At 37.7% G+C, this 24,448-nt stretch overlaps 1 protein-coding gene across 1 annotated transcript; it reads left to right on the top strand.

Moving 5' to 3' along the window:
- Positions 1-6,883: 6,883 nt before the first annotated feature.
- ASIC5 (acid sensing ion channel subunit family member 5) lies at positions 6,884-23,511 on the top strand. Its single transcript, XM_038135984.1, has 10 exons — positions 6,884-6,923; positions 9,086-9,392; positions 11,327-11,558; positions 12,681-12,800; positions 13,721-13,870; positions 14,455-14,602; positions 16,109-16,165; positions 18,302-18,470; positions 21,881-21,972; positions 22,619-23,511. Exons 1-10 carry the CDS (start codon positions 6,884-6,886, stop codon positions 22,816-22,818), a joined length of 1,515 nt encoding a protein of 504 aa, XP_037991912.1. The 3' UTR covers positions 22,819-23,511.
- The last annotated feature ends 937 nt before the right edge of the window (positions 23,512-24,448 follow it).

The following is a 24,448-nucleotide window of genomic DNA, read 5'->3' on the forward strand; positions in this document are numbered from 1 at the left end:
GACAGGCAACCTTTACGTGGCCTACCCAGTAGGCAAAGGACTTTGAAGTATCCGAGCCCTTTTACACTCTGTACTTAACAAAACATTAACTCCCTATTTGGGAAGTAATAGTACCATTAATTCACTCAGGGTTAGCAAACTCACTTGAAATCTAGCTGGGGATATTGTCTAATCAACAACTATACAAACACCCCTTCCAATTCAGCAACAGACAAGCTTCAGTCAATCAAGTAAATCAGCCAGACAAGAGTAATTTAGAGTTTTTTCCAGTGTTTCAAACGTGTCAAAATCTTTTTTTAAGGACCTCATAGCTGATTGGTCCCAAGGCTGTAAACTGACCAATTCCTAAAAAAAAATGGGTAATATTATAGATAATATTTGCATCCATTAATTTAAGAAAATTTAATCTCACACTAGCTGATTTCAGCTCTCTAACAATTGCAACTACAATAGATCTCAAAATCTCCAAGATCAGTGGAAAAAGATATCTTGATGAGGACTTGAAAACCCCTGAAATAAAACCATAGACAATGGTTTTCAGACATAGACAAGGTCATAGACAAGGTCATTCCTCTTACTGGCTGCCTTCATCTGATCTCGATAAGGCTGCAAAGTATGTAATGAACTTAGTAGTAAAATAATTTAAGTGGCTTGTATGACCTGATTATGAAACTGTTTGTTGGCAGTGTAGAGGACAGCACAGCTTACCAGAGCCCTCAGGTCTGGATCAGCTCAGAGCCTTGAACACTGGCATGGCTGCAGACACCCTTAGAAATAAATGTGCTTCTGCCATGCTGCTCAATTTTGGGGCTCACTTTAGGGACCTGATTTTTATTTGAGTGTCCTTTATATCCTGAGAGAGATTGATAGCCACTTTGTCATCTCTCCCTACTAGAATAATCATAAACAAATCTTGATGAAAAAAGCTCTTCAATGTGAATGTATCTGAAAGCAAAACATAACCTTAAATTAAAATTTATGGTATTGCTTTTTTCTCAAAATGTACCTTCATTTCCCTTTTTCAAGTTGAACTCTCAGAACCACAAAGAAGCAGATCTAACCACACACATAACTTGCTGTTCATGCTGCAGATGACTGAGCAAGGCTGAGAAAACCAAGAGTGTGTGTGCCCTTGAGATTTTATTTAGTTATTTGTTAATTTACTTTTAACATATGAAAGCCAGAAAAAAAAAAAGCCTTCTTTTCATCACAGAGGACTCTAATCTTCAACAGAAAGTCAGAATGTTCTGTTTTGTGATTGGGCTGAATACAAGGCAAACAGTTACATACAACAGAAAAAAAACCCCAACAAACAAAAAAAAAAAAAAAGAAAAAAGAAAAAAGAAAAACACAACAAAAACCTCACAGCTTCCCAGAAATGCTCTTTGTGACCTTCAAATGAACTGTCACGGCCTTCATGACCAAGCATGGGAATTGTTAAGCACCCCTCTTAATTCACCCTGGCCCCCTTTCCATTTACCTCCCCTTCCCCAGGTGGGTGTAGAGTGGCTGGACTGGCTGCAATAGGGCTGCAGAGCAGAGACAAACTGAACTCACTTGGACTGAGAGAAGTGATTCATTTGGGCAAAAAGGGAGCCTCTCTCCAGCCTGGCCAAGGGAGGTTCAATGTAAGGCCGAGGTGGCCTGCAGCACAATTTATGGATACAGCCAGAGCCAGGAGTTTGCATGTTCTCACTGTGGGGCTCTCTGTCTGAAACATTATGGTCTGACTGACCTTCTACATACTGTCATGAATCCAAAAAAAGTATTAATTGGAAGTGACCTGTTCACCCAAGCCAGATCTCAAGTTTTCCTACATGAAATCACTCATGGAGAAGAAAAAATACACCCACAAGTGGTTTGGACAGTGTCAGCCATTCCACAGCTCAAACTCTCGTCCTGATTACAAAATCATTACAAATCAATTTGTTTGTCTAGTGTTTGCTAACTTGAAGAAAGAGCTCAGAGAGCTTCTGACTGCAAACAAATGACGCGTGAAGCTTCCCAGCACTCTTGTCCAAAAATTGCAGACTAGGAGCTACCCCGCACACATGGCTTCTACATATGTACCAATGCCTGCAGTGAGTCAAAGATCCAAGTAGGTCATGCCATGCTGAAAAGTTTCAAAGGGAAAGTAAAAGATGTATTGGAAAGAGCTATTAGAACAAAAGAAACAAACATTAAAAACAAAACAAAACACCATCAGCAAACCTAAACAAACCAAACCCCAACAAACTAAAAACAAGCTTACAAGCAAGCTTACAGTGCAATAATTTCCCCAGAGTATTCATGTAACTTTCCAATTTTGATAGCCCAGGACTTCCTAAGATATCTGTGTTCTTGCATTTAATAACCTTTTTGTGGATTCTGTTACTCTGCAACCTGCAGCAAAGAGTTCCACAACTTCACATATCATGTGAAGGAGTATTTCCATGTGTAAGTTTCAAACTTCCTGCCAAATAATCAAGTAATTTTCATTTCTGTTTGGTGTTAATTTATGGCTAATGAGAAATAGATGCACTATGCCTTTGTAGTCCCAGTCACCCTGTTCTGCATTTGTGCAGATTCTGCTGTGACCTTTGTGAGACAAAGTACTCAAAAGGAAAATATCTTTTCTACATACAGATGTTGCATGGTTAATTTCGTAAAATTATAGTGATGAAATAATTTTGATAACACACAACTATTATAGTGAAATACAGTACAGCAGCTACTGTTTTGGTTGACAAAGCACAACTGAAATTGTAGAGGTGAAGCCCCCAGTGTCCTAAGCCAGAACCTCACTGTGCTGGCTACTCTGCCAGCACTGAACAAAAAATCACTTCCTCACCCAATAATAACATAGCAAGAGATATGTGAGTAACGACACATAAAAGGAAGGTGAAGAGCATAAGCTAAGCTTGGAACTAAAATGTGTCTTCTGTGTGTTTTGAGATTTTCCAAACTGGACTTACTCTCTAACTAGCACTTGAAATTAACAGCTGGTTTTAAGAAAACTAAAATTTGGTGACTCCAGGCTAAAACAAACAAGCTTAAAGTTGATGCAATATTAATAATCCAATCAGACATTTGTACCTGGGGGAGGAACAGAGATCAAGGTCTTGCAAACTACAAACAAAGAGATGAGATAGTGCTGGAAAGATTATTTTTTTCTTTTCTAAATACTGCATTTGTTCAAATCTTAAACACAAAGAACTGTGTCATCACTTCCCAGAATACTTTTAATTTACATTTATGTTTCACACATCCCAGCACAACATTTCCCCCCACCATCTCTCATTTGTGGCTCAGCAGAATGCAGCAGTATTTCTTTCAGATGCTGATAATTTTTGACTGATAATTTTCTCCAAGTATGGAGAAAATGTTCTTTCACTTCTATTGCCCAAACAGGCTTTCATCAATGTAAATGAATCAGTGCCAGCCAGAACTGTAAACTTAGGAGAAAGAACATATCTTGAACACATTCCACAGCATTGTCCCATGGCAAACCTATCCTCTGCTGTGCCTTGCAGCCACACATTTCAGGGCACAGTACTTTGGTATATAAAGTATATAATTCTTTGAGCTGTTTTTCCCCTCCTGAGCACCCCAGTCCTGGTTACCGGTCAGGTCCAGTGAAGCACAAACCTGGAACCATAAGCTACTCCCATGCCTCCACGTGGCTCAGCTCGTGTTGCTGTTTACGCCACGGTACAGCTGTCTGGCAAGTGCAAAGGGCTGGTTTGGGACAAACGTTGACAAAAATGTGCTCATCTCATCCTATTCAGCATTATCATTAACAGATGGGGTGATGGAATAGATGATGGAAGAGGTTGTGCACTTCTTTAACTGACAAATGAGAGCAGCCTGGGAAGTCTAATAGCGTGCTGGCAGACAGCAGCTGGAATTCAGAATTACCTTAATGCACTGAAATTAATAATGTGCAGCTTCTGTGATGCAAAGAGCAGTACTTTTGAATTTCAGCCATGATAACCAAACTTACAAATAAGAAGTTCTTTAGAGCAAACCTTATACTGGAATTTTTAAATAGCAACTTTCTACATGGCATGGAGACCCTCACTTCTATCCAGCATCAGAAAGACTTTATCAATTATATTATGTCCTGGGCACCACTCTTCAAGACAGATGAAGACAGTGTGGAAAGGGTTCAGAAGAGGACAGCAAGAACAATAAATGTTTGATGTAGAAAATATCCTTAAGAAAGATGAAAGAATTGAGCTGTATAACTAACAGAAGATTGTGGATGGAAAAGTGAAAAATACTTTCCTTTCAAAAGGAAGGGCAATAAGCAACTTGCAGTACACCACAGGATGGGAAAAGGAGTAACCAGTTCAAATTATGGCAGGATAACACCAACATAAGAAAACAAAAAATAAGGAATTTCTAGTATCTTTAAGCATTAGAAAATAATGATGAGAGCTCATGATTTCTCCAGTCATAGCTGATTCCTCATCAATGTAGAGAGAGACTCAATGAGCGGTCAAACTCTCCTTGAGCACCTCCTGCTGCAGCCCCTTCTGCCCCCCATTGCTGAATCCACTTTCAGGGCATGCTCCAAGGAAGGAGCAAGATAGATGCTTGCATATACTATTAGTAACCAGCATTCCATGAAATGGCAATACATTATAACAATCCAGGCAGTGATCACTCCATTGTTTTTTTTCCTGTTTTGCCTTTTTCTGCTAATATTTTTGTGTGAATTGAGTAAAAGTATTTGTAGTCTGCCATATTAGTAAATGCATTACTTCTGTCTTAAAAGTAGATATTATTTGAGATGCTTCTATTAAAAGAAAGAGCTAAGCAAAACACCAAAAGCATTAATCTCAAAAAAGCACTTATGGAGGGTGATGCCATGTAACAGGAATTGGAAAGAAACACTTTCATATATTCTAAAAAATACAATATTGTCCAATGAAAGCTAAATATACACCAAATACATAATGTGTACACATGCATTTTATCTCAGCAACCCATAAGAATTCTCAGAAGACATTTTGCTGCAACTAGGCTATAAAGAATTAACTTTATCAGAAACATGTTATCTATTTGTCTCAGGAAATAGCTATGTAGTTACGCTGGCGGCAGCATTACTTTTTAATTTAGCACCATTACATAAGAACTGAACAGCACTTAAGATTGACTTCAATAATAATTTGAGTACAAAATTTGCATTATGTGTGAACGCGAAAAACGGTGACCACCACTGTCAAGAGTTGGTTTTCCTATCTTTACTGCATTAAGTATTAGGGAATCTGTGGTTTTAATAACCAGGTACATATGCTAGGAGTGAGTGGACAGAGCAAGTTGCCTGTGACCAACTTACAGCCTGGTACCTGTTTGACCAAGCCACTTGGGAAGGATGATGGTTGGTCTTCGTCCCTTAGTGTTTGCTTAAGAATTAATATAAAACAACCACAAAAGAAAGACATTTTTCAAAATCAATTTCTTATGTAAAACACAAGGGGACAACATAAGCCTTGTTCATCTAAAGTATTGCATAAGCATAACAACTCTGTAAGGCAGCAACACAATTTAAAAAAAAAGAAAGTTGAATCACTTGCTTTATATAGAGCCAAGTAACTTACAGTTTGTACTTCTTAATTATATGCACATAACAGTATAAAAGATTAACATCATTTGTTTTATGAACTCAAGCAACTCAGGCAAGAGGGTTGTCTGGGTTCTGTGAATTACAGTGGTTTGCATTAATAGGAGTCAATGGATCTGCAGGGCTCAGAAACTGCTCAGCAGAGCATCAGTTGGGCTCAAGTTGTACACATCTTAAAAACTGCTTGTGTCAACAAAAGTGCTGTGCAAAACTTGCCCTGGCAGAGAGTCCCACCAGTGAGGCAACAGTGACAAATGGAGCTGGGAATTCCAAGCAGTAGAGTACAGAATCTCGTCAGCCAGGAATAATTAAATGGAGTTCAGTGCTTTACCTTGTTGATTGTAGTATTAACAACAGAACCAGAAAATAGCAAACAACCAGGCAGTGAGGTACCAAGGACCCAAGCTGATACACCTGGTAACTCAAGAACTCTGTAGGTGACCAACAGGACAACTACTAACAGAGGGAAAGAAGTAAAGAGATTAGAAATAGAATGTGAGGGTTTTTTTTTCTTATTTTTTCCTAAAGCATTAATCAAGTACATCCCAGGTTTGAATCTTCTAGTATTTTTATTCACTTTTATTAGATGCTCAGCTCTTTCCTAGAAATAAATTTCAAATGAGATAATTTTGCACATTAACAAAAAACCAGCCTCTGTACTTTTGCATAAAGCCTTGCTGGAATGATTGGGGCCTGTATGTATATTCATCCTTGCCTACAGGGTTAGTTCTTAGGCATAATAGTTCATTTTTGCTGAAATGTCCACAAGAACATGAAATCTGCAGCTAGTTATGAAGGCAGCAATTAAAAGTGTGGATGAGCTGCATCTTGTTCCTGCTAGGAACTCAGACATTTACTGCCCTCCAGACCAGGAAGGGGCTCCTTATTTATTTCAAGAGAAGCTATTCAGTTCTGAATAGCACAGTATTTTAGCTAAGATCATAGGCCTTTCTAAAACAAAAGGAAAATATATGAAAGAAATTTGTAAGGTGACGCAATACAGAAGTGCACTTGTACTACTATTAGCATAACAAGTAAATGAAATGTATATAAATGTGTACATCTGATCCTGTAATCAAAATTATCTCCTTCACATTGCAGACTGTGTTAATAAAAGGCAAAACATAGCAACCCCAGCAGGTAAATTACCCAGTCCCATGTGTCATCGAGAATCACCTCCCATTTAGTGTTCTATAAAAGCCATTACCTAGCAGTGATCACAGTGGTAAGGCAGCTTCTTATCCATCCCTTCCCTACTGAAATTAGCACGGCCTCATGGACCAGCTGAGGAGATTAATTCAATTGGATGCCAAAGGTATGTAACTAGGTATATTAGAGTACCAAGGTCTTTGTTATTTGTCATCTTGTCCAAAAGTAGCAATAATGTACCTTTTCAACAAAGAAGGGAGAGCTCAAAAAAAGCTTGTAAAAAAATTTGTATGCTTACTTAAGAAATTTTAAAAGCCTTCAGCTATTGGCCCTCTGTGTATTTAGAATAAAGGTAATACAGTTTTAACTAGGGAATTGCTAAATAGCATTTTCTAAAGAAATCTAGAAGTAGAGTAAGGATTCTTTAAGACTTTCACAAAGTAGTGCTAATGAAAGCAGAAGCATGCTATTATTAGATAATCCTATACGTTAAAGCAAAACTTCTAATGTTTTTCTCAGATGAAACATCATTTTTACTTACTATTATTTACTATACTAGCTATGCACAGGAGCTGAAATACAGCTTAGCTTCATGTTTACTTAGATTCAAAGTTACACCTCTGCTGATTAAGGTAACAAGTGTTTTTTGATGGCACTGGACTTCTATGTAGGGACATGCTATCATTCTCATACCTAGCACAGTGCACACAGGAGAAATGAACTCTCACAGCACTGTCCTTGGAGAAAAGGATCTGACTTGCCTGTGATCTGTTGTGGGAGGCTACAGGCAGCAGATGCAGAGATGTTAGGAATGTACTTCTCCCTCTGCTTTGTTTTGGGGAACATGTTAAGAACTCATCCCATTGCCCGTGTGCTACTGAGATAGAAGCCTACAGCAAAGCCAGAAATCTTCTCCATTCCAGCACTATGTACAAAACCACACATGGCTGAACAGATTTGCAGTGGGCTCCAGCAGTCACTAGAGCTAGGAGAGAAACTTTTGAACAGTTCTGTAGCGGAAAACTGTCTGATGATAAAACGAGGTCATAGTAAATTACATAACATTGACTAAAGTTCTTACACAGACCTTAAAAGAACAACATAAAGTAAATTCTTTCCCTTCAGAAACATTTTGAAATCCAGCACCATCTGGGATTTCATTATCATGGTCCAGAGACTGTGGACCAAAGAAACGCCCCAGAATACTGATGTGGTCACAGTGTGGCTGATGTGGCTCTGGCAGATGACTCTTACATCCCTTTGTTCCTTTGCCCAGCTGTAACAGCCTCAAAGACTATCTTCTCTTCCTACCACACATGCAAACAATTAAACCTAATTTTTTTTGGATAAAAACAGAAGGTAAGCATTTAATTGCTGTTAAACACTGATCTAAATAATACATTTTCAGATATTAAAAACTGTCTCACAAACTTTCTTTGATTTACTGTTCTTATGGACTTGCTTAATGCCAAAACAAAGTAGTGGGTGGCAATCCATAAAAAAAGCACTTTGCAAAAAGAGTGATCCAATTATGACAAGGTACAAAAAAGGTTTCATGAAGTTTCCCTTATTTAGATGTTTTGGGAGAGAAAATAATGTTTAAATCCATGTCCAAAAGATTATTCAGCATTAAGCATAGGAAAGTTACTGCAGTTCCAGGTATTGATTACATTCATTATTGTTATAGCCCTTAAACTCAGCTTTAAAAATTGTTTGGTTTGGTTTATTTTAATATCAGTTTATAGAAAACATGATGCAAATGAAAACTAAACCCACCCCATTTCAAAGTTATGGAATCAGATAAGTGTGAACCTAAGAAAATGAGATTAGATATTCTTTTGAACCTGTAACCTTCCAATTCTTATCTTGAAATTTTTAATGGTGAAAGAGTGAAATTCCCTTTCATATAATCCCTTATCATTAATTTTAAACCTAATTTGTCAGAGCATGTGTGAAGGACCAGTCCTTTATGGAGTCGTTATTGTAAAAATGAGATGTTTAACTTTTCACATAAGTTCACAACAACCTATGGTTTTAGACCCCTGAGGTATGTCAAAATCCTGTCTTTCCCCCAGAAGTGGAACTACTCCTAAATTTAAGTGCTTAAATATTTGTGGGCTTGAAATATTGCAAGATACACTGTATACTCAGGGCAACACTGAGACCATCTCTTAGCACACAACTCTTCCATCCTCAGAAGCAAGTTCATTGCTTAAAGAGAGAATTTACAATTAAAGGGAAAATTTACATCAGAAATATGTGGATTCATTTTTTAAGTGATGGTTAAATGTTAATTTTTTTAATATTTTAACTTTGTTCCACATTCAGGAATACTGGAAAAGATACGATTGTGTTTAATAAAGAAAGTGCTGCCAGATTTGGAAGACAGAAGGAAGTATCATGAGGAGTTTGCCTCATCCACCTCATTTCATGGTGTGCATAACATCATCCACACGCAGAGCAAGGCTCGCAGGGCACTGTGGCTGCTGGTAGTCGCAGGCTGCCTTGCCATTGTTGTTTGGCAGATCTGCAGTCGCTTCATCTACTACTTCAGCTGGCCAACCACAACTACAGTGGTGGTTCAGTATGTGGAAAAAGTCAAATTCCCTGCTGTGACCTTCTGCAACTTGAACAGGTAAAAAATTATGTTTGTTGTTTGCTCTTGAGACACAACACATCTTTATCTGAAAGCAGTCAGGTTCCACAACCTCTTTGGACAAACCAAGGAAAACGTGGCTATGAGGGGCATGTCTTCCCCACCACCACATGGTACTTAAAAGAAGATGGAAATATGAGAATCAAGAAAGGGAGTTTGCTTTCATAATCTTCACCTTCCTTCAGATGACATGATTTTTAAGTTTCAGAACAGAAGGTGAAATAGAAAAACACTGGTGGCAGTGTTCTATGTATGAGTGTTGATTTTCAGTGTAACTAATGGACAGCCATTAGCCACACTCAAGCTAAAAATAAAAGACGAGATTAACAAATGGTTTTAAATAGAAACTTCACACAAAGGTAAAAATCTAATGTAAACCAGATTTTTTAACATAAAACACCTTGGGTAAAATGCCTTTTTTCAGAGGCGTTCAGCCTTTACAACTCCAGCTGATGTCTGGAGTTTTTGCAGGAGGAAAGCATTTGGGTTGTTTGGAAATCATGTGTCTAAGCAAGAACTTCACTACAGATTTCTACTTTTGAAGACAGTGGCCAACGTTCAGTGCAGCCACTTCAAAAATAATTTAATGAAATTGTAGCCTGATTTTTAGAGCAAAAACATAATTTATGAACAGTTTTAGAAACAAAGAAAGTCTATCCACATTTTTTTCCACAAAAATAAGTAAGTTTTCTCATTTTCCACCTTCTGCTGGCAGAATCAGCCAGAAGCCCAAGTCTCAAAGACCTGGAGTCGTTCTGCCTCCCTCTGCCACCTTCCCATTTCCTGCATAAAGCTACCCTGGGTTATACCACACGATGTGCACTGCAGACAGAAGTCCCTCTGGCTGCAGTGGGCTGGCTGTTATAAACATGCCTCACTTCTTGTAACTATAGCAGCAGCACACTGTAAGGAGTCAGCTACTGAGCACTGCATTTTTCCATCTGAGTAACAGTTTGCTGCCATATCCATCTGCCAGTCACGCTGTGCTTATCCTCCCCTCCTGTTTTTATTAACTGAGGTTTTTTCATTAGCAGGACAAAGAGGCACAGCACTCCCTTTGTCTTTATTTTTTGACTCAAATTTACAGGTGAAGAGCTGTTCCTACTAACCTTCCTTAAACTGAGGCATTAAGATCTATTACACAAATATGTTACATTAATACATTTAAACAAAATAACTTTATAACTTCAGTGAAGCCTTACTTTACTTCAATAAAGAACTTCAATGCTGTACACAAGAAAAGCAGCACCAAAGTCTCATAATTTTTTTGAGACTTTTCAAGTGGATTCAAAAAGTAAAGATCACCTTTGATTTAAACCACCGTGCCACCAGTTCATGGGAAGGTACACTGTCTACAGTGGGGTGTAGTGCCTTAGTAAAGCAGGCAGATGAGACTATGAGACTACTACAAATGTGCTTAGAATTAGAATTCAATTTCCTAAATTAAGGAGAACAGCTTTTTTTTCTTTTTTTTGCCTTTTTTTTTTTTTTCTTTTTTCTGAAAGGGACAGCTCCTCTCAGCTAGTTTCTCACATGTAAACGCAATTGTTCAGCTTGTCATCAGTTCTACTAATCTGGTTGTTTGCTTATGTGAATGGTTCATCTACTCAGGGGATTTGGTTTTTAATGTTTAATAAACAGCCACACACAACAGAAATGTTTCCTATATGACTGACCAGAACAGCCATGGGAAGGTGTCTATTTGCTGTTTCCAGATATGGAAGATACAATCCTAGAGATAGGGACTATATTGTTTGTTCATGTTGTAGAGATCAAACTGCAACCTGTTGGGCAAGAATCCATTATAGTTTGTGAGCAGACAGAAAATTTTGTCACAGTTTTGTCAAAAGCAGCCTTGAGATCAGTACTATAACTACAGAATCCCAAGAATTCTTTCTCCTTCTCACTGACAGGTTTCAAGCTCATGCTGTGAGCAACCTGAAAGTAATTTTTTTAATTTGGAACATTGTATCTGCAATTCTCCAAAAATTTGCTATGGAAGACAAATATTCCCAGGAGTTAAATGATTTCCTTCTTGGGAACCAGAACTTCAGCATCAAAGACTTTACAAGGAAAAATGGGTTTTATCTGAATAGCAGCACATTGCTTGAATGTGATTTTTTTGGAAAGCCATGTTACCCACAGGTAAATATGTTTATTTTATTAAAAGAGTGGAATGTAAAGGATGGGGATATATTTTTATATTCAGCTTAAGACATCTAGCTTTGCCACCTGCTCCCCTATGCTCTTTTACAGTCAGAGAATAGCGAACAAAAGTCCTGCTCTAAATTACCCTGAGGGTCTCAGTTCTCCCACTGACTACAAAGGCAGCCTGCTGGACTCTCTGAGCTGTAAGATGGGATTTCAGTTTAAATTGCTTTCTGCCTAATGCCACTTCTGCACAGACAGCAGCCTTTGAAAGCTGTCGTACCTCCAGGCTGTATCTAACAACCTTTTCCATCAGTGGCCTATAATGAAGGACAGTTTGAATGAAGTTTTTTGCATGATGTGATTCTGTAGTTTTGTTCTTGAGGTCAAGAATACAGACAGCCAGGGTAACAGGAATTTTAAATATGGAAAATAGCCCATCTTTGGGAATTTGGGACAACAGCCAAAAAATATGACCATCCCATTTCTATGTCAATTCCACTGTAAAGGAATTCCCAACATAGACAGAAAATGTAAACCAAGAAGTCAGGTCTACATCCTTTCAGTTTAATCTAAGCTTTAGATATGCTGTAGTTTCTAAAATTAGGCATTAGAGACTTCTCTTAACTGGAAGACACTAGTGCTAAGAACTAAAACTAAAGCCATGAAATGCAGTCATATTAAATTACGAGGTGGTTTCGGGAAAAATGCAAATATTATAGTTTCATATGTAACATGACATTTAGTTTTGAAGCAGTCTTCACTATGCAGCTAATGGAAAAAAATCAAAAGTCATTTTTGAATGTATAATTTCTATATAATGTAACAGGTATAGAAAAAACAGGACCTCCTTAAATTATACTGAGGAGCTCATAAGTATTAATAAAGAATGTGAAATTTCTCCTTTAAACTTCATTTTCTATAGCAAGGGCTGAAATAATTTTTTATATTTCATCAAAAACCACTTTTCTGATTGTAATATTGAGCACTTTGGATGAAAAAATAAAACAAAATAACCCAACAACAACCCTGGTAGTCCCTTTCTTGCATGTAATTTACTAAGGAAACTGCAAGTGTTCTTTCTTTCATTTCACTTTTTCCTATTTTCTTTTATTGAAGGATTTTGAACATGTTTTCACTGAATATGGAAACTGCTTTACTTTTAATCACAATGATCTTTCAGCAAGAAGAGTGAGTTTATCTGGAAGAGGCTTACATTTGCTTTTTGATGTCCAGCAGGTACAGCTATCCTAAGGATTATAAGCAATGAATCATGTACTAACTTATAAATTAGCGGAGGGTTTTTCTTTTGTTTGGTTTGGGATTTTTGTTTGATTGGGTTTACAGAAGTCTCCAGAAAATCATGCACAAAATTCAAAATCAAGACTATTTTTAAGTGTGAGGGTATTTTAAAGGAAAGACCCAAATAGAGATTTTAAAAGACAGAATTACTAGTGACTCTGTGCCCAGCTAAGGGAAAGAAGGTTGTGAGTGAGCATATACATGCACTGCTTACCCACAACTGAAACATGTCATCAGAAGAGTGATTTAATTTTATACAAGCTGTTCATCTTAATAAAAGGCCCAGAAGGAAAGGTCACCTGGTGCCAGTTTCTAAGTAGCACCAAATTTTAGTTACAGCAGCTCAATGCCAGCCAAGACCTTTGCACTGTAAATTGTTTCTGACATTAGAATTGTCTTTGACCAACAAAAAAGCAGAACACAGGGAATATCACCTTGTGAGAACAAGGAAGAAAACTAACAGACTGATAAATTACTGAGACATTGGCTTTTGTTCCCTAGGAATTATGAGTCAGGAGTGAAAGGCTCTGAAGAGAATAAGGGAAAGCTTAGTGAAATGTGATGGGTAGTTGCAAGTAAAAGGAACAAATCTCCAAGTTATGAGTATATGCTCATTTCTGACTCCTTTTATTTAAAATTGGGGGATGAAAAAAGGAATAAAAAGGTTTAAATTTTATAGCAACTGGAAAGAAACCCACAGAGGTAATGAACAAAGGAAATTAAAGTCAGTTTGCTTCTATACTTTCCTGTAAATGGCCAAAAATGTTACTAAACAGCATAGTACCACAATAATTATAGCTAGAAGTTCAGAGGGCAAGCAAAGCCAAAACTACTTTAAACAATTCTTTTTGTATCAGGACAAATTCACTGATGAACCTACTCTTGGTTATACTGATGCTGGAATAACTTTTGTTATCCATTCACCCCAAGAGCTCCCACGTTTTGATGGTTTAGGTTTACTGACACCAGTGGGGATGCACGCGCAGGTCGCAATCCGCCAGCTGAAGGTAAGGACTTTGCCCATAGACTGCAAGTAGTGTTTTTTACTGTCTCTAATTCGCTTCTGAAGCACTAACAACGAATCAGACAGTTTTGAATGTAAAATATTTATTATGCCTTAGTGACTCCAAAAAATAACATTTCCTCTGGACACAAATGAAATTACTGCTGTTTGGGAGAATATCACTGGTTTTCCTAATTTCTCTATCAAATTGTCTCTATCAAAGTCAGCCTTTATTTCCTGTAACTTTACAACCTCATTGACAAACAATGATAAAAAGACGCCACAGAATTTCCCTATCAACACGTTCTGCTACCATTAAGGGTAGCTCACATTCCTAGTAGAACTCAAGTGGAATAGAGTACCGTTTGACACTGAACTGTCTAATCAGGCCCTACTACTGCTTTGAGAGAGGGGAGATGAAATTTTAATCCCAAGAGCATGAACTGTAATTGCCTCTAATTAAATCACAATGTTACAGCTTATGTCTTCAACAGGCTTCCTGCAGCACTTTAAAATGTGGAAAAGCATTACCAACGTTTAAAACAGATCCCAAAAAAAATTGTATCTTTTGTTATTATTACCCTACAGTCAATTATCCAAGAATACCCATGGGGAGAGTGCAAGCCTGATATAAAGCTTCAGTACCACAAGATTTATAGTACTAATGGATGTTTGCTGGAATGCAAAGCCCGGTACATACAGGACTGGTGTGGCTGTTTGCCATTCATTCTTCCAGGTATTTCTCAGGAGTATCATCATACCACACACTGATCATCTTCCTGGAAGACCTCACATGTTACTGAATAGCCAAGGAGATAGAGCACATATTTGAGGGAAATCTCCAGTTGATATTAATTAAAATTCCAAGGAAACAAGCAAGATATTTGGTCAAGCCTAGACCTAGCATCTGGGTTATTGTCTATTCTTAGGACACAGTCCAAAAAAATAGAAAGAAACAATTATGCCCCAGGCGTGTGAGACAGGTCTGTAGTCTTCAACCTGGCTTCCTAAGGAGCTGGAACTGAACCCATAAGAAGGCATACATTTCCACACGTAAACCAGACAACTTACTTTGCAGGCAGGTATTCAGCAAGCACAGCAGAAGAGCATGCTTGAAGACAGAATCTCAGGACTCCTACATGAGCCATAGAAAGAGCATGGCAGCAGCAAAGGCTCTACAAAAGCCAAACATGCTGTATGAAGTCTTCTAATCAGCTTCAAATGTGGAGCACCAGGTGCATGCTGTAATACTCCCCTAAAGTATCCAGGCTTCTTAATCACTCTAGAAATGTATAGTAACACTGAGCTCTCACACCTTTTCAGCATTAATGACAATACTGTCACCTAAAGCAACCCTGGAACCCAGATCTCTGCTCTTGCCCCTCTTTTTTTCACAACTGGTGGGCAAGAAAGCCACTGGATCACACGAAAAGCCACAGGAAAGCCTGTACTGACTCACTGTATTTTTAAAATAGGCTCAAGCAAGGCAGAATTCCCTTTACTAAAGCAGACCCATTAATGTGTAATCTCTAGCCTGTTAGTTTGAGAACTCCTGGGAAAGGAAGTTGGCAGTCTTCTGCAATCTGTCATGGAAAAGAGGTTGCCAAGACAATTAAGTCTGGGTCTCCCATGCCTGGGGTGACAGCTTTATACAACTTTTTACAAGGACAATTAGATAAAGGAGAGCAATGCCTTCTGGAACTGTGTGCTAAACTGCTACACATTACCATGTGATGGAAAAAATTTTAAAATGGGGTGAAACTGAGGCCAACTGAAAATTTTGCTCTAGCTCAGCATCTAACTATCTAACCCCCTGGATCTCCCAAAAACTCCTGCATGAAGTTCAACATTTCTGCAGAAACACATGGGATATAATCTCATATCAAATCTACCTTAGTTTGGGTTTTTGTTTTTTCGTTTCCACTAGGAAAAGCAGAAATTCCCATCTTTAGCAAGCTAACACAAAGTGAGCCACTCTTAAGCTTAAAGGCAGTTCAGGCTGGTACACATAATTAAGGTGTTTGCTCCAACAGCAGCCTCCTGGCTTGGTCTGTTGTGTCTCTTCAGCCTGTACCCCTCCTGGTGTTGGCAGCTGCACTGTGCCCAACTGAACTGATCTCTCAGTTGTGTAATCATTAACGTGGTGAGCAGGCTTTGATGACATTACATTTCAGTTTAGTACAAATAGAGCTAAGGGTTAGATGGTTAATTGAAGCTCCTAAATATTTTTATTTATTTTTAGGAAATGGAACAGAATGTGACTTGCTGAAGTTTTACAAATGTGTTTATCCAGCAGTCTGTAAGTAATAACTTCATATTCGTGATTTCCAAGCCAATTCCAAATAGTAGACAATATCAATAATGAAAATAATCTGAAATGGAGTACATCCCAGTTCATTTAATATTCTGAAAACAGAGACAAGACAGAGCATGAAATATATTCCCATTAAAAAACCAACAAACCACACAAAAATACTCCAAAAAAAGTGGTTTTATGTATATATATATATATATATATATATATATATATATATATATATATATATATACAAACTAATAGAAGAATAGAAGAATTCATTTTAGCAGTCAGAAATGGTTTAAAATGGAAGAATATCCAACTAATCTGTTTTTAATTACCAAGCCTCTGGCTAGCATTTTCACATCTTCACAGCATCCTTCTAGATCCAGTGCTGTATTCTTTGTGCAAGAAGATTGAACAGTACAGTAATAACAGTAAAATAATAATACAGTAAAACATAAATCACTGGATTTAAGGTTTCATTGTTTTAAAAGTAAATTATAAATTTTGAAAGCACTTGAAATGCAATTCTTTTCCATAAAAATATAATCTATGCACAGTGGGTATGAAATTTGTAAGTCACTGCAACAGACCGGAAAATACTTAAAATGGTAATCTGAGAAGTAACTTTTCATGAACTTCAGAAAGCTTTCTTTTTAATTGGTTTAATAATTGTGTAATGTGACTCTCTCTGAGTGATTAGTCAACTCAGAAATTGGTGGGGGGGACTGTTTTGATAAGGTGTGTGCAACACTCAGGCCAGATCTACTACTGTGAACAATTACTTTTTTTTTTTCCCCGTAAACTATTTTAAAATGGATTCCACTAAGTTCACATTCTTATATAACGATGATCTTTAAAAGCCTGTCATGAGGGAAGATGTATGTGATTCTACTTAATAGATATTCAGTGACTGAATGTCAAAGAAAACACAGAGCAATAAGCAAAAATGACCCTAAATTCCTCTGAAGGATGGGCAGGATTTAGAGCTGGATCCCAGAAGCTTTTTAGATATATGGTCCCTGAGATCTTATTTTAGGGACTGACTCTCCTTTGACAGTGTTGGAGACATAAGGCATCTGATAACAAAATCTCAAGTAACAGCACACTTATCCAATATCGGCAGGACTCACTAAGAACATTATTTTAGGAGCTCTAAAGGCTGCCTCTCCAGAATAAAATCCACAACCCCAGCATCCCTGGAGAGTATTTCAAATCATCAGCTAACAGGCTGAGATATCTCTTCCTCTGCGCTTTGCAAAAGTGAGAAGCCCACAAGCAGAGCGAACAGACACAACCTCTGCCACCCCACAAACAGGACAAATAGAGCACCACAAGCAGGAAATCACAGTGCTCATCTCACAGTGATGGATTATGATTTAGGAAACATTTATGCCCTACAATTTTTCTTCCACATTGTTTTTCTCTAGTTTTGCCAGATTTCTGTAATGATTATTTTCTGTAATTCTTTCTGTAATTCCTTGTAAAGACAAATGGCTCCCCACTTTCATGGAAGCCAGACCTGCAGAATTTTATGACTTCTCTTCAGTATTTGAAGAGAAAAAGTTTTCCCTAAGCCTTCTTAGCTGTCTTGAGCCTAATTATCAAATGGCAGGCAGGGGTTAAGGTAAAGTGAACTTGTCTTACCAAGGTTTTCAGAGTTATCAGATGATAGCCAACAACAGTTGGAACTGCTCTGGAAGCTGCTTCTGTGCACTGAAATGAGCTGGGTGGGCACTAAGGCATCAAGACCAAGGATATATACCTAAGTATTTAATTTAAAAACTAGCACAGTACATGGAAAGTCTTCTGTTGTCTTTTTGTTTAACTGTGGGTGAGAAATAATAAGCACATAAAGCCCCAATGAAGGCAGAAAGATTTAGAGGTGCTGTATTTCTTTGGAAAAAGTGAGAAAAATATCTCAACCTTTGTTTTTGTGCACCAGTTTCCCAAACGAAAGTTGCAAATACTTATTTGATCCTTCAATACTGGTAAGTATCCACTTTTCCTGGGATAATTAATCCACACATTTCTCAAAGACAATTAAAAGTAATTTAGTAAGTATTTTTAAAAAAGTTTTTAAACTGTGTGCTTTTTAAGAAATGTTATATAAAATTATTTCTTCTGAAATTTCAGATGATATAGAGATTAAAGGATTATGTACAGTAGGAACACACAATTCCACTTGCCCTACCCCATGTGAAGAAACAGATTATCCTACCACTGTCACCTATTCAAACTTTGGAGGAGAAAAAGCCATAAAATATTTCTCTACAAAACTGAAGAAAAGCTCAGAATACATCAGGTAATCTTGCTTAACACCTTGCCTAACAAAGAAATTATCTATTCCTTTTAACCATGCTAGCAGAGTGTATCATGAAAGTATGACCTTAAAAAGATATTCTTACATGTGGTATTAATAACATTGTCTGTGAGATAGCATAATCTCTTGGACAAAACTGATTAAGATTTATAAAAATTCATATCTATATTGATGTATGTGTGTATTATACACATAGATACATATATATATAAAATACACTTAGATACACCTAAGACTGGATTACAAAGAATAGATAATGCAATTACAAAGTAATATTCTCAATTACCTTCTCTCTCACTAATCTCTGATGAAATAGTTTTTTGATCACTGTTTCAATTAGGAATAAAAAAAGCAGGGTTATCAAACCTATTCACAATCGATTCAGTAGAGAAAACCAGTCTTCACACTTCCACAAATTAAGGCAATGAAATAACACAAATAGGTGCAGTATAAAGTTGTTCTCCTTTTAGCTTATTCCCAAAGGAAGTTTTGTAAATATTGAAGACCTGGGTTTATTGTAGCAGCAATGCCACAGATTTAATGACATTTTCTATTGTTAGTAGAATTCCCTAACACTATTTATATTATAAAAGTTATTTAGAAAATCTTTGGTACCACATCAATTATCACGAGGTAGCAGAAGAGAGAAACAGGATGGTTGTGTGTGATTGAAAGCACTACTCAGAAAAAGGAGGTAGAAAATTTAATACAGTTTCATACACTGAATTGCCTCTTTCCCATAGCCAGAGATGTCAGCAGTACAAATAAGTATAAAGGCAGGTGCTACATGAACTCATAGTATATACAACATCAAAGTATGTTTATAAACAACTGTAGAACATTTGATTCATTAAATATCTATGAGTTTCATTGTCTCAGTGACTATGGTTTTCTCACTTTTGAAGCCATCAGTCTGTAAATGCTGGCATATGTTTATGCACGCACAGGAACAATACAAATCATAAAATGGTTGGGTTGGATGGGACCTTTAATGGTCAACTAGTCCCATTCCCCTGCAATGAACAGGGACATCATCATCTACATCAGGTCGCTCAGAGCCCAGTCCAAGCTGACCTTGAACGTTTCCAGGCATGGGCTATTCTACACCCCTCGGGGCAACCTGTTCCACTGTTTCACCACGCTTGTTGTAAAAAATGCCTTCCTTACACCTAGTCTGAATCTACCCTTAGTTTACAACAATTACCTCTTGTCTTATATCTACAGGCCCTATTAAAAAGTCTGTTCCAAATGAACATTATGAAAATTAAACCTGTTACATACAAAGAATATTAATCCCTTCAGGACATTTTATCTTTGTTGATTATTTTATTGTCTGCAAACATCATGCACACCTCAGTAATTCTTCAATTACGCAAGGGATCATACAGGAAATTCCCCTGTTACCAGGCCTTAACCAATAGGAAGCCTGCCAACACATTAATGAGTACACATTTAAAACTACAAAACATAGAGATGTAATTATTTCTGAATGTGTTATGAGGAAAAAAAGTTAAATATTTATTGGATAATTCTGCTAGCAAATCCATTACAAGGTCAGGAGCCTTACTAACAGAATCTAGGAGAATAAGATTATTTTTATACATTAGTGCTACCTGAATTTTAGAATTTTCACCCAAAGAGATAGAAGTGATGATTTTGTATAGAAAATACTTTATGTTTGTGACTATTGGTAATGGGTGACTATCATTGTCACTGTCAAAGCAAAAACCTGTAGCTGTTAACACTTCTGAAGAATCATAGGAGGGTTTGGATTGGAAGGACCTTAATGATCATCCAACCCCTGGATGGTTCCAACCCACATGGACAGGGATACCACCCTCTACATCAGGTTGCTCAAAGCCCAATTCAGCCTGGCCTTGAACACTGCCAGGGATGGGGTATCCACAACTTCTCTGGGCAACCTCTTCCAGTGCCTCATCACCCTCACAATAAAGACTTTCTTCCCAATATCTAATCTAAACCTATCCTGTTTCGGTTTAAAGCCATTCCTCTTCTCCTATCCCTGCATGTCCTTGTAAAAAGTCCCATTCTGTTTTTTGGGGTTTTTTTTGTGAGTCCCCTTTAGGTACTGGAAGGCTGCTGTAATTTCTCTCCAGAGACCTCTCTTTTCCAGGCTGAACAGCCACATGTCTCTCAGCCTGTCCTCATAGGTGAGGTGCTCCAGCCCTCTGATCATCTTCATGTCCTCCTCTGGACTCTCTCTACATCCTTTTTATGATGGGAGCCCCAGAACTGGACAAAACCCTCCAGGTGTTCCATTCTGTCCCTCTACTTCACTCTTGTGGACCTTCCCTCAATTTTCTGTTCACTCTTCCTTCAATGCAGTCCAGGCTGACTCTAAGAGCTCCAAGTGCACATTGCTGCCTTGTATGGAGCTTCTCCTCAATGAACATCCCAAGTCCCTCCACTTAGGGCTGCTCTCATTCTATTCTTTGTTCAACCTCCACTTGTGCTTGTGCTTGCCCTGATCCAAGTTCAGTACTTAGCACCTGGCCTTGCTGAACTACGTGAGGTTTGCACAGGCTCACCTCTCAAGCCTATCCAGGTCCCAGGTCCCGGGATGGCATCCCTTCCCTCCAGCATGTCAGTCACACCACACAGCTTGGTGTCATCAACAAACTTGCTGAAGTGCTTGACCAAGCACTCCTCCCAAGCACTCCTCCTCAGTGCCACTGTCCATGTCACTAAAAAGATGTTAAACAGCGCTGGTCAAACTACTCTACTTGGACATTGAGCCATTGGCATTATCTGTGCAGTCAGTTTTTGTGTTAGTGTTCTTCCAAACCCACTATTTTCACATTCCATTTAAGACTTGGGCAGAGTCTTTCTGTAGACAAGATACCATAAAGAGGAGCTCTTCACTCAGTCATTACACAGGTCTTGCTCCGAGATTGACCTGCTCTTCCACTTTTGCAGCAGGCAAGAATATAATTAGGTAAGTGAAGCTACTGGCAGAGGGTAGAACTGAACATCCAAGTTTAGGACAAGCACTGCTCTGCACAAACATGTCAATTGAAATAAGCACAATTTAATATGCAGTTGCATGTAATTAAGAGCACTAGGCTACACTTTACTTGACATTTACATTCGAGTTTCTCTCAGTGATCCTTAAAAAATATGAGTCTACCCCACAGTACAGATCTAGAGCTACCTTTTCAAAACAGTGGGAAGATCTACTCCTGCTAAACTGCTGTTGTTATTTGGATTTAGGGTTTTCTCCTTCTCTCATGTAACTGATTGTGATAAAACTCATCTAACTTTTCGTTAAAGACACCATCCCTCTGCCTGAACTCACACCATGCTGGCAGGTGTTGGTAAAAATGAGCAGCACTCCTGACTGTCTCAAGTAAACTCTATGTATTTGTCACTAGGCAAAACCTTGTGCGTATTGAGATTAAATATCATGATCTGAGCTACAAAATAACACAGCAGCAGAAGGCTTTGACTATCTCTGAGTTGCTTGGTAAGTGACTGCTTAATATTTATTATTGATTAATAATTAATCTGAAAATAGTAATTTTAAAAAACCACCAGACAAAAAAAAAAAAAAAAAAACAACTGTTTTTTTTAGTTCTCTCACCTCCTGAATAAAAAAACTATGTGGGCTTCTGAACAAGAAGCCATCATTTTTATATATAATAGTAATAATCATGTCTGTCTTGTGGTAATTTTTGATACTGTCTCCTGTCATTCCATTAAAGAAGCTGTGGTATGGACAGCAGCTGAGAGTAAGAATTAAGTTTGGCACTAGTTTATGGTTCTGTCACAGAGAGGACTGTAAGAACTGTGACATTTTGGGGATTTGGAGAGGAGAGGCAGAGCATGGGGATGAGAAGCAAGGGAACAGCTAAAAGGGCATAGTAGTAGTAAATATTTTAAGTATTCGTTTCACAGTAGGATGTCTTGTGTTGTACTTGCTTTATTTAGAATTTTCAACAACACATTAGTCCTCTTCAGTAAACTTTCTTAAGAATATTAATTCTGTTTTGCTAAAGTGATGGATTATGTATATTGAATTTATGTAACACTCGAGCCTGGCAGGGATTTGTTTGCTTGCTAGACTAAACCAGATGCTTTGTATGACACATGTTTATTTCCTTCTGTTACAGCTGATGTAGGTGGCCAGCTTGGATTGTTTTGTGGTGCCAGTATGATTACAATCATAGAACTGCTAGAGTATGTTTTTACTAACTTCTGTTGGATGTGCATCTTTCTTCTTTTGAAAGCTCCTGAAATGCCTCAATGGAACAATCCATCCCAGAACCAACCAACACAAAAGGGAAAAAAGAGGGGAATACAAGAATGTTAATGGCTTGTGGAAGTCCACAACTAATTGGTTTTGCAAATTCCCTTTCTTTTTAAGATACAAAGGAAACTGTAATATTTTACAGTGCTCCCTTCTCTGCTCTCCTTATTCTCCCTATCACTCCCTAAAATGATTAACTGTGCTAAATAACTTTAAAGAGTGCATTTCACAAAGTCTCACTTTCCTTCTCATATAGAGAAAAATGTAATCTTAAAAAATTAATTTATTAAAATGAAAGTTAAAAATAGCATAGCAAGTGATGCTGACATATGATACAATTTAGCATTCATAACCCAGATTTTATCTTCTGTGTTTTGAGTGATGAGAAATAATAAATATGCCAAATTATCTCACAGAAATTTCTTGACTACCATAAATAAGGAGCATTGCTATTCTTAAAATGGTGATTCCTTGTTAACAACTCTTTTAGTAGGTTATCATTGTAACATATTCCAGTGAAGAATATGGTAACTTCACCTAGAACCTTCAAATTCCTTCAATTAGGAATTTGCCTAATCACAATAAAATTTACAGTACTATCTGTCTGAAACATATCAAAAAAATCTTATTAGTCTGCCAGCTACTATAGAGAACCACAGGGCATCCAAGTGGATGGCAAGTGGGCAAACATGGGGCAAGTTCAGTGTTTAATGTCATGAAAGATGATAATAAAGGCTTCATCTAAGTCTTACTAAATACGAGTCAGTGTAAGAATTTTTTGGCTTTGGTACTGATTCAGGCTTCCTGAACATTTAGCTTCTGTGGTTTCCTGCATCTGTTTGGGCTTATAGAGCAGTGGTGGTTTAGTCTGTTTTTTTAAGAAGACTGCAGTGATTAAATAAAGTAATAAGTGTATTTACTGAAGAGCCAAGTCCTTAAGGTCAGATATAAAGTAAGGAAAATGCTACCATTTGGCCATCATTGGCAACAGCCTCCCTTCAGCATAAACCCTAGGATTTGCAATTCAGGAAACACAGGAAATGTTTTTGCTACCTAGAAAGAGATGCCTTGATTTTTGTCCTCTAACCTTAAGCATAACTCAAAGATCTTTTTCCTCAATTCTTACTTATTGGTGACTCCACTTCTGCTGGGACTTTTCCTCCTCCCTGATACCAAGCACAGGCATATTTGGCTCAGCACCCCTATAAAAAGGTTATTCTAGCCCCACTGTCCAAGGTGTGCATTAGCCAACACAGAGGCAGAATGGAAAGAACAGAGCAAACATACTGCAATATTTCTCCAAAGACTTCTCCCAGCCTCAAACAGTTTCTAACTGTGAAATTCTCATGCCAAAAGAAATTATAGGTTTGGAAGTAAGAACCAGGTATTATCTGACTTCTGGAAAAAAAGAAAAGCAGGGTAAAGTTTAAACATAGTAATCAAGCACACCTTGATTTCAGAGATCAAAGTGTTTTGTAGCCATCAATCAGAACAATTTGTTTTGTTTGCTTCTATTAGTAAGAGCTGAATAAAATAACATTAGTATTGTAAGGACTAAAGAAAACAAAACTGGTATTGTTTCTGTCCAAAGGTTCACATGAAATGAAGCACAGAACATGCTAAAAAATCAGCCAAAATAGCACCGGTCCCCAGAAAGAGAATGTACTGGAATCTTTGCTTTGTTTAACAAGAC

Source organism: Motacilla alba, chromosome 4, assembly GCF_015832195.1.
Source record: "Motacilla alba alba isolate MOTALB_02 chromosome 4, Motacilla_alba_V1.0_pri, whole genome shotgun sequence".
Taxonomy (NCBI): domain Eukaryota; kingdom Metazoa; phylum Chordata; class Aves; order Passeriformes; family Motacillidae; genus Motacilla; species Motacilla alba.

Bases quoted from the DNA above. Each gene is read 5' to 3' on its own strand.
- ASIC5 (XM_038135984.1), top strand. From the start codon at position 6,884: ATGGACCAGCTGAGGAGATTAATTCAATTGGATGCCAAAG. The intron at 6,924-9,085 runs GTATGTAACTAG...TTCCACATTCAG, and splicing joins AATTCAATTGGATGCCAAAG to GAATACTGGAAAAGATACGA. The intron at 21,973-22,618 runs GTAAGTGACTGC...CTTCTGTTACAG, and splicing joins GACTATCTCTGAGTTGCTTG to CTGATGTAGGTGGCCAGCTT.